The following is a 14175-nucleotide window of genomic DNA, read 5'->3' as shown; positions in this document are numbered from 1 at the left end:
ACAACAACAATGAAGTAAAAAAGTGATGCCATAACTGGAACAGTACCAAAATAGGCGACAAAATGTGTTGTTTTTTTATAGTTTACCGTATGAAGTTGAGAGTCAAATTCTTGTCATAACCTTAACTGTGGGATCTGTTTATTCATGTATGCAGCAGACACATGCACATGGCTGTTTGTGTAAGTAAGCACAACCATAATGTGTACTGCCTACTGCATTATTGGACTTTAAGCTTAGTCTCTGTATATTTTTGAACCGTGCCAGTACAGTGAAGTCTACTGTCTGGGGAAATTGTATTGTACAGAGCAACAGAAGCATATCAAATTATTTTAAACTGGAATCTTTTATTATTAGCATGCTGCCTGTAGCTTTTGTCAGTGTGACTAAGCCTGTCCTGAGGGTGACAATAGTTCAAAAGTCTTGGGCTCATCATAATCAACTTCTCTTGTCCTTTGGAGCAGCAAGTTCAAGTTCTACGTATTGTTTTTCTGCTGCTCTCCACCCTTGAATGCCCTTTTAAGGAAAATATTATTCCTAGAAAGGGTTGGTTTGGCTCTCCAATCGGTTTTTATGCTACTGGGAAGTGTTTAATCTTCTCAGGGATAAAGGTCAACGCTTTGACATAAAAGCAGGTCGAGTGATTCTGAGTGTCTCTTTGACATATTATTTTAGTTCATGGTCACGTTTACAAATGCAGTGTGCACTATCTGTATCTTCTGATAAAATGACAGATTCTCAAGGAACTGTTACAGCCACCCACTGCATTTTTATAATGCCAAACCTCCTGTGCGTCTATCACTGTAGATCCATAGTTCCTGTACGTGAAAAGACTTGCCTTGAGAATTTCCTTGTCGAAATACTGAAGCTATTTGATTAATTTGTTTATGAATGCAAGTGGTTACAAAAGAGCGCTTACAGTACAGTACGCACTGAGAAAAATGAGTTTTTTTATATAGCTGAACTATTAACTTATTTCATGCGACTTTGTGTAAACATGAATCAATACAAAACTGAAATATATGACCCTGCAGTAAATAATTGAGGAGTTATTGTGTACTTTGTTCTCTCTGAACAATCTCAATTCTTTTTTGGCGGCATATATAGCTGTAAGCGGTACATGCGAGTGTGGTTTCGGATATAATTTCCAAGGAACCACAAATTGTGGTTTACCTAGGAATATTGCCATACGACACCCAGTTCTTAATATGTAAATACAAGGGCTTTCATCTGCACCATTTTATTACCTCATGCATAAATAGTAACTTAACAGACCCATATGTAAATAAAATCTTAAAATGTTTTACTTTAACCTCCATGAAGAAAGACTATGTTCTAAGAAACCTGACTGCTCCTGCAATGCTCAGCTGTGTGTTTTAGTGCATGAATTAATCACCTTTGCAAAGGTGGGTAGTAGTACAACTCGGCCCGGAGGGGATCATCTTGCTTCACTGCTCACATTTTCACCTCAACATGTCATTTGACACGTTCTCCCCTCCCCTTTTGAAACGGAAAGCAGCTCCTGCACATAAATCGTAAACGATTGATATTCATGAGTCTGAATTGAGGTTTTAGCCTCCAGTTGACCTGACTGACTGGTTTGTTTATGTGTTGGTATGCCATTTAATGTAGGGAATTAATAGATGACGCAGATACACATCTGAGATTATTCCCCGAGACATTTTTAGAAAAGTAGTTAAATAATATTTGCTCCTATATATAATTCTTTAATTGTGTGTCTGTAATTTTATCTTGTCATCTCAATGTTAAATAAATGAAGCAGTAAACAATAAGTTGTCTCTCTATGAAGACCATAAACATGGATGGATATACAGTTTATAAGCACAAGGTAAAAATGGACCATTATTTATCTGTGAGGCAAGAGCTTCTCACAGTTAACCAGGGCTTTCACAGTTTAGCAGCTTATTCAGTTTGGGCAACTGTTGACGTAAGAAGTCTATATGCAGCAGGTGGCTAATCCAGTGCCTTAACCTTAATGCCAATTATCAGATCAGAGGGGAGATATTGAAAAAAGTACCATAACAAAGAGTTGGTAAAAGTCCCTTGCTGAAAGTCTATGTGATAACAATGAAGGGAGCTGCCTGCAAAGCTACCACTAAAGAATAAAACCGGACCACTATTGATAATCTTAGAAAAATAATGTATAGTTCTTTTTTTTTTTATGTCCCTTCAAGCTAAACCCCTTTTAAACCTTTTCATACGAAAGTGCGACTTCCCATGGCTTCAATAAAAAAACAATCCCATCATATTTCAGTTCGGAAATACTTTTAGGAAACAATTTCCCGCCATTTTAATTATAAATAATTTACTTCTCACAGTATCACACAGTATCCCAAAAAAATGTATTGGACAGAGAGCTTTATTTTATTTTCATTTTTAAATTAGATTATTATATCATGAGCACTTTTAGGCCACGATAATCATAAAGTATAAATCTGATCATAGTGCAGCCCTTATTTGCATCTTGAATTATTTTATTTTCAAGGCCAGTACAACACAAACAACATACAAATGTTCATAACATCTATGTATGCATTCCTCCACCACAGCTCTCAATGAGGATTACTCATGCTTGCTTTTGCAGAAGGGAAAGCTCCTGTATCTCCGAGCAGATGGTAGTAATATGCAATGTTGATTAAGGGAGTGATCGGTGTCATTGGCTATTCTGAGTGCTCGTCATGTGATGGCTCTGAGGTTCATATCGTGACAGACTGAGTGTGGGAAGGAAGAGGATTTTGGAGGCTTTGTGGGAGAATGTCACCATGCATGTTTAGCTTAGCTGGAAATCAAGAAGTCTCTCAATTTAAAATGTCAATTCATCAAGTGACAGCAACACTTTCTCATCATCAGTAATCAGAAGAAAGGGAGAGCAACTGAGTGATGAAGGGCTTTCTTACATCCAATGCATCAGCTCTCCTATCTGTTTACCCTCTGTATCATCTCCCTCCCTGCTTGCCATTGGTTCATTGAGAACTGTCTGCACATGTCTAGAGAATCGCAGATTTCCTAGTCATGTAAACGGGAGTCGGGGAAAACCAACCTCCCGCTGTGTTTGTCTCTGTCGTTGTGTCAAAAGCCTGAAGTTGGGTTATGCAATCAGTCACGCTGCATGTGCCAGCTGGTCGAGGTAGACAGAAACAGAGATGATGTTTTTTTTTAATCCCTAGTAAAACCGCACACATTTGGAGGAGATTTTCTTTCACTTCATCACATTATTTACGGGTCTGTAACCAGATTTCGTGACTTTGCAATCATTATCATGTCTGTTAAAGACATCAGTGTTTTGGAAGTTATCTCGAATGGTAGGATTCAGTAATATTCCCAAAAAAACATCATTGCCGAAATGTTTTCTAAGCATAAATGACCTCAGAAGAAATGTATCCAGTATTTTATTGAATCAACATGTATTTTTTGTCCTTATTTCTTTATTTGCAATGAGGATGTGTGATAAACATCCAACCACAGCGGGCAGTCCTTTATCTTGCAAGCATGTTGTGACTCAATACACAACATGCAGATCTGCTGTTGTGGAAGACGGCATCAAACATTGTAGGTCACAAGTTTGTCAAAAGCACAGATCAGAGAGTTTCCCTATACTCAACTGTTATGACCTGGCTCAAAAGGCCACAACAAAGAAGAGAAACACCATGTCAACGGTTAGCAAAAGATGTTTATTTACACAAACAATTCAAATCAAGCAAATGAATTAAGTGCAAAGTAAGTAAAGTTTGAGGTGTGGACGTCAGTGGTATCAGTAGTGTAAATGCAGGGTGAGGGGTGCCTGGACATGTATGTGTGAGGGTGTTGAGGTGCACAAAGTGAGGCAACTGAAATAACTGATAGCATACTTAACAGGATCGGGTGCCTGTATGAGAAAGCAGAGAGGAGCAGAGAGGCTTTAAATAGCTGCAGGGCACCAGACCCAGGTGCCCTGAGTTACTACAATCAAGGCAATCAATACAGTACAGACAGCACAGCCACACCCTCTCTAGATGAACGCACAGGGGCATCACATCAACTGTCTTTGTTTTTCTGCTTTCTCTGAACTCAACAGCCAATGGGTTGTGGTGCCATGATGAAGAGCGTCATGGAAGTCCTCTTGCTGTTGATGCTGTGTTTTACAGCACATGCAAAGGAAAAAAGTAAGTGTTTGGATGTAGTAGTATTAGTATCTTATAAGCAAGCAGCAAGAGCAGAACAATTAGAAGGGGATACGTAAAAGTGTTGTTTATCTGTGGATTTGTCTAGTATATAACACAATTCCCATCTGTCTCTTATAGTGGTTGACTTCATTTTCATATTTTTCCTGTCTGTCTTTAGGCTACAGCCCGCCAGAGAAGCCCACACAGACTAGATGTCGTTCTCCGGAAAAAGAGACGTTCACATGCTGGTGGGAGCCAGGCTCTGATGGGGGTCTGCCAACTACCTATGCCCTGTACTATCGCAAAGAAAAGTGAGCGGCTTCATCTTTCACGCTGTTATTTTGTTTCATTCGGATTGGTGGAGCAGGATGAGCCAGATGGATAGTTGACCATGAATAGAGGTCTAATGTAGGGGCAAACAAGGACACGCTGGTTTGATTTAACTATAAAAGGTATAGCAATTACTGGTGGTTTGAGCATTGATGTCACCACACAGGTGAAAGAGGATAAGGATTGCAGAAAATGATAGGGTAGCTGTCTGTGACAGCGGCTATTTCAGATTGTACAAGCCAGATAAGGAACTGACAAAGAAAGAAAAATAAAAGATGATTACTGCTCACCTAAAACCCTTCACTCATTTAGCAAGCTACTTGTAGTCAAGGAGACTGAAGGCAGGCTAATGAAGGTGAGGATTTGGAAACAAAGAGAAGAATTTGGTTAGTGCTGCTGAAAATATTAGAGCCATAGTAATAAAATATGCTTTTGTAAAATATTCAAAATCAGAATGTCAGAATCAGAATACCTTTATTAGTCCCACAGAGGGGAAATTTAATTTGTTACAGCAGAAAAAAGAGCCACAGACAGCTTAATGTTACATATGTTACATATCTTACATGCATTATAAAGAAAACTATGATATAATAAAAAATATAATGAAAAATAAAAAGTTACACAATTGACAAAATACACATCCTGTAACAACTCTGAGGATTTAGCAGCCGGGTATATATTGCATAGTTATTAATGACATATATATATATATATATATATATATATATAGCACATATAGCACATATTGCATAGTTGGTTGGTATTTAACAGCAAGGGGTGTTATAGTCTGTGTGTGTGTGTGTGTGTGTGTGTGTGTGTGTGTGTGTGTGTGTGTGTGTGTGTGTGTGTGTGTGTGTGTGTGTGTGTGTGGGGGGGGGGGGGGGGGTCTACTAGGGGCTGTGCTGGTTGTATTATTATATGCATATAGTTGAACTTTATATTATTATTACTTTATATGTATGCCTATAGTTAAACATTTTGGGAAATCTTCTTCTTCACCTTTTACCAGTAAAATTAGAATATCAGTGCCACTTTTACAGTATGTCTGTGTGTTCAATATACAGCAGCAGTCTGTCAACAAGACACCTCCTGTTGTGTTTTGCCTTTATTTTTGTTATTTCCACTATATTAATGTAACATCAACATCACTTTAGCTTAATTACAAGTGCTGTTCATCATGATACGTTACCTAAGTCAAAGCAGCAGTATGAGCCTTGGAGCTGTTTTACCCCACACCTTTCTAAACATTGCCTACCCCAGCCACTGAGGCCTGTATGACGAAGCCAGATTTTCGCTTAGCGAGCTAACTTCCTGGATTTCCGGTCCTACGACGCTGGTTCACTTCTTAGCGGGCTAGATAATTTATTCTGAACGGCTAGCCTGTTCCGGAGCAGGATAGGTTGCAGGCTAAGAGATCATCTCAGCGAAAGCACCGCCTGCTGACCAATCAGAGCTCAGTGTGCGGAGTTTAAAGCGATCAATTCATATTACAGGAGAAAGGAAATACAGTTTAATAATAATAATAATAATAATAATAATAAATGGAATTTATAAAGCGCCTTTCACAGGACCCAAGGTCCCTGTACATGGTGGTCAGACAAAACAAAAGAGACAATGAGGAGCGAACAAAACAAGAGAAAAAAAAGGAAGGAAGCCAGGGGACCAGGAAAGGACTGGGGTCCGAAGGCCATGGTGAACAGGTGCGTTTTTAGTGAGGATTTGAAGATGTCCAGTGAGGCAGCGTTCCGGAGGCCTGTACTACGAAGCTGGTTCAACCTAACCTGGATATGTTTAAGTTAGCCGGTTGGCCTAATCCAAAACATACGCGCTCTCGCTAAACGGCTACGACGCAGGTTATCAAGTGGATCGCTCAAGCCAGCCGTGCCCTATCTAGTTAGGTGTGCGTTCACATGAAAGGGGTGGTATTTGGAGCATTCGACCAATCACAAACATGGAGAAGCGTACTGACAGCGCAGCCTCATACTTCCTGAATGAAAAGTCAACTATAATATTAGACATATGAAGAAGTTAAACTTTAAACATCCATGACTTAAACACTTTATCCAGGATCAAAGCCACATAGTTGCACCTGCAAGGTGAATACAGCTGGTAAAAGAAAAAGTGTTTGAATGCGTACATTAACAGGTTTATGATATCACTGCCCCGTCTAAGACACGAGTGGATCTGACTTTAATTACATTTGTCTCGAGTGTTTCGTCAACTTAATGTGTTGCTTAAAATAATACTTCTGCATACAGTATGTGACACTGTAAGTGTTGCACGGCCAGATACGGCTCAGCTGACTCAGATAAGGAAATATATGGTACATTATGATGTGATATGCCGCGGACTGTACTTAATGTTACTCTGATCCGGTTACTTATGTGGTGACAGATATTTAAGTAAGCTTTCTTAACGCTAATGTTATAATAGTCAGAATACTCTGAAGATGGGAGGTGATATTCTATTAATGTTCACGTTCACACAGTCGGGGATTTTTGCCGGCCGTCTTTCCTGCAACAGCAGCTTTTCTGTATTTCCTTTCTCCTGTAATATGACTTGATCGCTTTAAACTCCGCACCCTGAGCTCTGATTGGTCAGCAGGCAGTGCTTTCACTGAGTTGAGCTCTTAGCCTGCAACCTAACCTGGGGGGTATACTACGAATCTAGTTCAACCTATCCTGGATATGTTTTGAGTTATCCGGTTGACTTAATCCAAAACAAAGCCGATCTCGTTAAACTGTCCTACAACGCTGGCTATCAACTCGTTCGCTCAAGCCAGCCATGTCCTATCTAGTTAGGTCCGCGTTCACATAAAAAGGGGTGGTATCTGGAGCATTCGACCAATCACAAACATGGAGAAGCTACTGACAGCGCAGCGTCATACTTCCTGAATGAAAAGTCAACTATAATATTAGACAAATATGAAGAAGTTAAACTTTAAACATCCATGACTTAAACACTTTGTCCAGGATAAAAGCAACATAGATAGAATCGAGTGGCCTGTGTTCGTAGTCCATAACATAAGACTGCCCATACCATAACCCCACCACCACCATGGGCCACTCGATTCACAACATTACCCTAACCCTAACCCTAACCCTCACACCAGATACTGACTGGTTTTCGGACCCCCCCAGACCCCCCCAATAAAGCAAAAATGCACGTTTCAGAGTGGCCTTTTATTGTGGCCAGCCTAAGGCACACCTGTGCAATAATCTAAAAAAAAAACTAACCTCCTCTAGGGGGGAAGATTTTTTTTTTTTAATATTGAAGTTAAAAGCATCAATCTGGTGCACTTTGAGAGCAACATGAAGAGAACTATGGATTCATCTTTCAACACCCATTTGAAACAGAACTGTAAGCAGATTTTTCTTTTTGGATATTCTACAAAATCACTCACCTTTTAAACTCTATTCTTGTTATTTTTAACAACTTTTTTGTAACTGTCATAAAGTATTTTATACCTGTTTTTAATTTAGTCTCATTAATAACTATAATGATCATATCAAGGTGTGCCTTAACCTCACTGAGCTGAGGTTATTTGAGCCTCTCAGGAGAGAGCTCTCTTCCACCTGGTTGTAGAAAAGCTCTTTAAATTCGTTAGCATAGCTAGCTAACCAGATGCTAATAACAACAGATCGCCACTGTGCTTACAACTACAGACACAGCCACGCAAACACTGCGGCATGTGTAAGGCTCCTTACGGGTACTTCAATATTTGAAGGGCTGGAGCGGCGTTCCGGGAGAGACAGCAAGCGCATTTCGTGGCATCTGCAGGCAGTGGCAAGTACTTCCGGCATCTACCCCAGAGGTCGCTACTCCGTGGTATCTGTGCCAAGTATATGCCAGAGATGCCACAACTTGCCGTGTTATTTGCGTATGCTGAACGGGAGTTGCCACAAGATGCCAGAGATAAGAGAAGGTTTACGGTAGCTGCCACTCGCCATCCGTGGCAAATGCTGATATTTAAACCCGTATTTATCGCGTAAAATGTTGCTGTTTTGGCATGACTTTATCGGACTGATCTGTACACAAGACTGATGATCTGTTACTGATGGTCCGATCTCTATTTTTCAAAAAGATTAAACATTATATGTTCTATAGATTTTACTTGGAGAACATAGTTTGTTAAAATAAATAAACGTGCTATTTTTATGATAATACTAAAGATATATTATTAGTAAGTTGACATAAAGATCTAACATTGTTGACCAGAGGTGGGAAATAGGCTAACTTGTATACTCAAGTACTGTACTTGTGATTTAGAAATAGCCTACTTGTGCTTTAGTTGAGTATGTAAATGGTATATTACTTAGTACTTACCCCACTACAATTCAGAGGTAAATTGTGTAATTGTAGCCTACTCCCCTACATGTATTTAATACGCTAACTTTAGTTACTTACTACAGATTCTGATTAATGATGATAAATATAATCAAGTCTTAAATCAGACTTTATAGTTACTCCTGGAGTAAATTCACAAGATTCAAAAGTCATTAAAACTAGCTGCACCTTTACCAGGTTTGATAACACTTTAATGATCAATCATTATAATGAAAACATGTAATATGTACTTTAAGTATATTTTTATGCTAATCATTTTTGCGCTTTTACTTGAGTAACATTTTAATGCAGGACTTTTACTTGTAAAAGAGTATTCCAACATTTAGGTTGGCTACTTCTACTTTTACTTCACACTAGAACCGCCAGGGGTCGCTGTATAGCCTACCTAAAACCACCAACGTGTCAAATGAAGGAATGCATTGATTTTCAAGGTACAATGTTATTTTATTTATCATACTAGAACAAAATGCAGTAGGGCCTGGCTCATTTCGTGGCATCTGCAGCCAGTGGCAAGTACTTCCGGCATCTGCCACAGAGGCCGCTACTCCGTGGTATCTGTGGCAAGTATATGCCAGAGATGCCACAACTTGCCGTGGCATTTGCGTATGCTGAACGGGAGTTGCCACAAGATGCCAGAGTTAAGAGAAGGTTTACGGTAGCTGCCACTCGCCTTCCGTGGCAAATGCTGATATTTAAACTCGTATTTATCGCGTAAAATGTTGCTGTTTTGGCATGACTTTATCGGACTGATCTGCAGTGTTGGGTGTAACGCGTTACAAAAGTAACGGAGTTACAGTAATATATTACTTTTTGCTGTAACTAAGTAATGTAACGCATTAATAATGAAATGTGGGTAATATATTACCCGTTACAATGCTCAGTAACGCAGTTACAACACATTTTAACCCGAAATTAAATGGTGTTTTGTTTTTTAAGAATGTACTAACATAGCGGGACATTCCGACAACGGACAAATTATGCGGGTAGATTAGTGAACCTGGTGTTTACCCTTCACGCTTCGCGTCGAGATCTTCGGGGAAGTTGAACGTTATGCAACCATTCAAAAAAGAGAACGTAGCGAAAAATACAAACAACAAATTGTGTCAGGTGCGCGTGACCTGCTCCGCTGCGCGTGCATCATTTCCAAAGTGCTTCCACAGCAGTGACACACATCTGGTCTGTGGATAATCATTTATACGAAAATGGTTAAAGCAACCATCATTAAACGCCAGCAACACTGCATCTACTGCAGACAGTAGCAACAGGTCAGATGCGGACATCACGTTACCCTCCGTTGTGGACACTAGCTTACTCCCGCCTGACTCGCCAGCCCCGGAGCAGCAGTCTTCGTCGCCCGAAACTAGGCCGCCCCTCTGCGGCCCGCAGGTGCCAGGTATATCTAAACAACTACCCGCCTGTACAGTGGGGTAAGGCGGTCATTTTGCAGCTTGTGGTATAAAAATAGACAATGGTTAGAATATTCATGTGAAAATAGTACCATATTCTGACATGCCTGTAGAAATGTTGGGTCAAAAATAATGCATACAATAGCACAGATGCCTTAACCACGAATGGCTACAAAAATATCTCATATCCCAAGCTTATTATCAACGAGCTGATGTTGCAGCTGAAATGTTCTCCAGGTCACAAAGTCAACCTCACATGATGATGTGATACCAGTTTTCAAGCACAGTAAATATTCTCTTCCCAGCGTATATGATGGGACTAAGGTGATGATGTAGTAGGCTACATGGTTTTAATAATACTTTTGCCTTTCAATGTTTGCCATTTCAAACCATGAGCATGGTTTAAATAATATTTGCCTTGATTTACAATATGTTAACCTTCAATAGTCCTTGACAGCGGTCTGTACTGCTGTATTAACACCGTGTCACATGTTAAGAATTTACAATCAGAATCGAGTATTCAACTAATCCGTGTAATACAAGTTGTTAGTAGCCTTAAGGGCCTACACAGTTGTTATGCTATACCACATTGCCCTTCACTGGATGCATAATGAGCTGCACTAAACTACATTTTAGCATTTAAAATACCTAGCTATTCTTTTGCGGTTATTTTGGTGAAAGTAACTAACAAGTAACTAAAGTAGTGTAACTCATTACATTTCAGAGACAGTAATATTGTAATGTAACTTATTACTTTCAAAAGAGAGTAATAAGTAATATGTAATATATTACATTTTGGAAGTAACTTGCCCAACACTGCTGATCTGTACACAAGACTGATGATCTGTTACTGATGGTCCGATCTCTATTTTTCAAAAAGATTAAACATTATATGTTCTATAGATTTTACTTGGAGAACGTGGTTTGTTAAAATAAATAAACGTGCTATTTTTATGATAATACTAAAGATATATTATTAGTAAGTTGACATAAAGATCTAACATTGTTGACCAGAGGTGGGAAATAGGCTAACTTGTATACTCAAGTACTGTGCTTGTGATTTAGAAATAGCCTACTTGTGCTTTAGTTGAGTATGTAAATGGTATGTTACTTAGTACTTACCCCACTACAATTCAGAGGTAAATTGTGTAATTGTAGCCTACTCCCCTACATTTATTTAATACGCTACCTTTAGTTACTTACTACAGATTCTGATTGATGATGATAAATATAATCAAGTCTTAAATCAGACTTTATAGTTACTCCTGGAGTAAATTCACAAGATACCCTAGACTAGAGTCTACAAAGTCATTAAAACTAGCTGCACCTTTACCAGCTTTGATAACACTTTAATGATCAATCATTATAATGAAAACATGTAATATGTACTTTAAGTATATTTTTATGCTAATCATTTTTGCGCTTTTACTTGAGTAACATTTTAATGCAGGACTTTTACTTGTAACAGAGTATTCCAACATTTAGGTTGGCTACTTCTACTTTTACTTCACACTAGAACCGCCAGGGGTCGCTGTATAGCCTACCTAAAACCACCAACGTGTCAAATGAATGAATGCATTGATTTTCAAGGTACAATGTTATTTTATTTATCATACTAGAACACAATGAGTGTTGCCACTACTCGCCGTGGCATGTGCCTTGGCATTTGTGGCATCTCCCACAGAGGCCACTACTCTGTGGCATCTGTGGCAAGTATATGCCACAGATGCCACAACTTGCCGTGGCAAGTATATGCCACAACTTGCCGTGGCAAGTAAATGCTACAGATGCCACAACTTGCCGTGGCAAGCATATGCCACAACTTGCCGTGGCAATTATATGCCACAACTTGCCGTGGCATTTGCGCATGCTGAACGGGAGTTGCCACAAGATGCCAGAGTTAAGAGAAGTTTTACGGTAGCTGCCACTCGCCTTCCGTGGCAAATGCTGATATTTAAACTCCTATTTATCGTGTAAAATGTCGCTGTTTAGGCATGACTTTATCGGACTGATCTGTACACAGGACTGATGTGCGATCTCTATTTTTCAAAAAGATAATAAATTATCATTTATATTCAATTTTACTTGGAATAGCCTACGTGGTTTGCTAAAATAAACAAACGTGCTATATCTATGATAGTAGGCTAAACATAGGCCTATATTGTAATAAAAAAAGAAATATTGACAAGTGAGCGTTGCAACGCAAGCCCTTGGCAATTGTCGCTTCTTGAGGGGAGTTTCCACTGCTTGCTACGATAACCAGGTGTATTGTTACTAGTAAAGACACATAATTAAAAAATAAATATCTGTATTGACACAGCAACGTGTACAATGGTGTTATTAGACTTGGCTTCAGACTTAGGGCAGCTGTAACTGATTGCAGTTGCCACTGCTAGTGAGATGCTAAGATTTATACTTTATAAATGAGGCAAAGAACAGTTATATTTGATTGTACACATGTATAAATGTGTTTATTTTAAAGAGCCTGTGACACGAACCCAACAACTGTTGTGCAATGAAATAGTGGGCTACTAGTAATCTCGAACCGTCAGTTTAAAAAGAAAAAGCGATACCGTTCCGATAAATATCAATAATTTCGAACATCGCGGGAAAATTCCTTCGACTCATTTTGAGGTTTTGGGGGAAGCCGGAAGTGACGTCAATGCGGGAACGCTTCACTGTGCGGCGAGAGAGCCAAACAGGGACAAAGTGTGTTGTCATGCGTAGAAATGGTGAATTACTGAGTTTAGGCACGTTAATAACGTTTTAATGAAGTTGACTACAGTATATTCATATTTGTCAGTGCTTTCATGTCAATTCGGCGAACATAAACATAAATGATCGTGGTGAAGATGATGATTAAATTAGGATTAAAAATCGGTAGTGAGAGCTGCTGAATTTCCTCCCGTCGGATGTGATATAAAAACAAATCGATTATTTTTGTAAACTCAAGTGGATGAAACTACATTTATTAGTGCTTTCATGTCAATTCGGCGAACATATGATACATTAAATGATCGTGAGGATGATGATTTAAAAATCTTTTGTTTGAGCCGGTCTGCATTTCCTGATGAGAAAACAAACCTTAGTTTTTTGTAGTTGCAGTCAGTGGTGTAGTGGGCGTTGGACGCGGGGGTACGCCGTACCCCCACTTATTTGAAGCATGATTTCTTTTTTTAATAGTCTAATACATCTAAAATCATTGCCAGTGTTATCAGTTGCAAGTGTGTGTTTGTTGTAATAATGACGAAAACATAATAGGCAGATTTCACAGTAATTATAATAGAAACGTAGCTCAAGCATTTATGCAACTTGATTTGAAGCGTGTGTGTGTGAGGGGCAGAACTGTGTGTGTAGGGTGACCAGGTGTCCCGCACTGTGCGGGACTGCACACACAGCATTTTTATTATTTGTCCCGCGTCCCACACATTGAGACTATGTCCCGCATTTGAGTGATAGTCGCGCAGAAAGGCCGGATCGGTTCGCTGACAGCCGGCACCGCCCTTTATTATTATATTGTCTAAACGGCATCATGTAAGTTGCGCTGATCGGTTCGCTGACAGCCGGCACCGCCCTTTATTATTATATTGTCTAAACGGCATCATGTAAGTTGCGCTGACAGGCGACACAGAGGTCCCCAAGCCCCCCTCCCCCCGTTGACAGTTCACGAGCGCGTCCATAGTGTCTCCCGTCCACCCACCACCCCGTCCACCCAGTAAAAACATCCCCACTACACCACTGGTTGTAGTAGTACACCAACATGGATTAAACGTGTGTTTTTTTTTACCACAATGTTGGGGAAATTAATGGATAAAATGCACGGATTATTATTATTATTATTATTATTATTATTATTATTATTATTATTATTATTATTATTATTATTATTATTATTATTCCCACTCCGATCGGGACACTAGGTCCACCGTTTC

The 14175-nt window shown here is 39.4% G+C and overlaps 1 protein-coding gene across 1 annotated transcript in view; it reads left to right on the top strand.

Annotated features, from left to right (window-relative positions):
- prlra (prolactin receptor a) overlaps positions 1-14175 on the top strand; it is a 33822-nt gene that overhangs the window by 2096 nt on the left and 17551 nt on the right. Inside the window, exons 2-3 of the mRNA XM_079658707.1 lie at positions 4073-4160; positions 4339-4471. Coding sequence (XP_079514833.1) covers positions 4076-4160; positions 4339-4471 — 218 coding nt within the window. The 5' untranslated portion in view covers positions 4073-4075. The remainder of the gene's footprint in view (positions 1-4072; positions 4161-4338; positions 4472-14175) is intronic.

Source organism: Notothenia rossii (assembly GCF_949606895.1).
Source record: "Notothenia rossii genome assembly, chromosome: 11".
Classification (NCBI taxonomy): domain Eukaryota; kingdom Metazoa; phylum Chordata; class Actinopteri; order Perciformes; family Nototheniidae; genus Notothenia; species Notothenia rossii.
The sequence above is the reverse complement of the archived record's forward strand: the minus strand, read 5'-3'. Positions and strand labels throughout refer to the sequence as shown.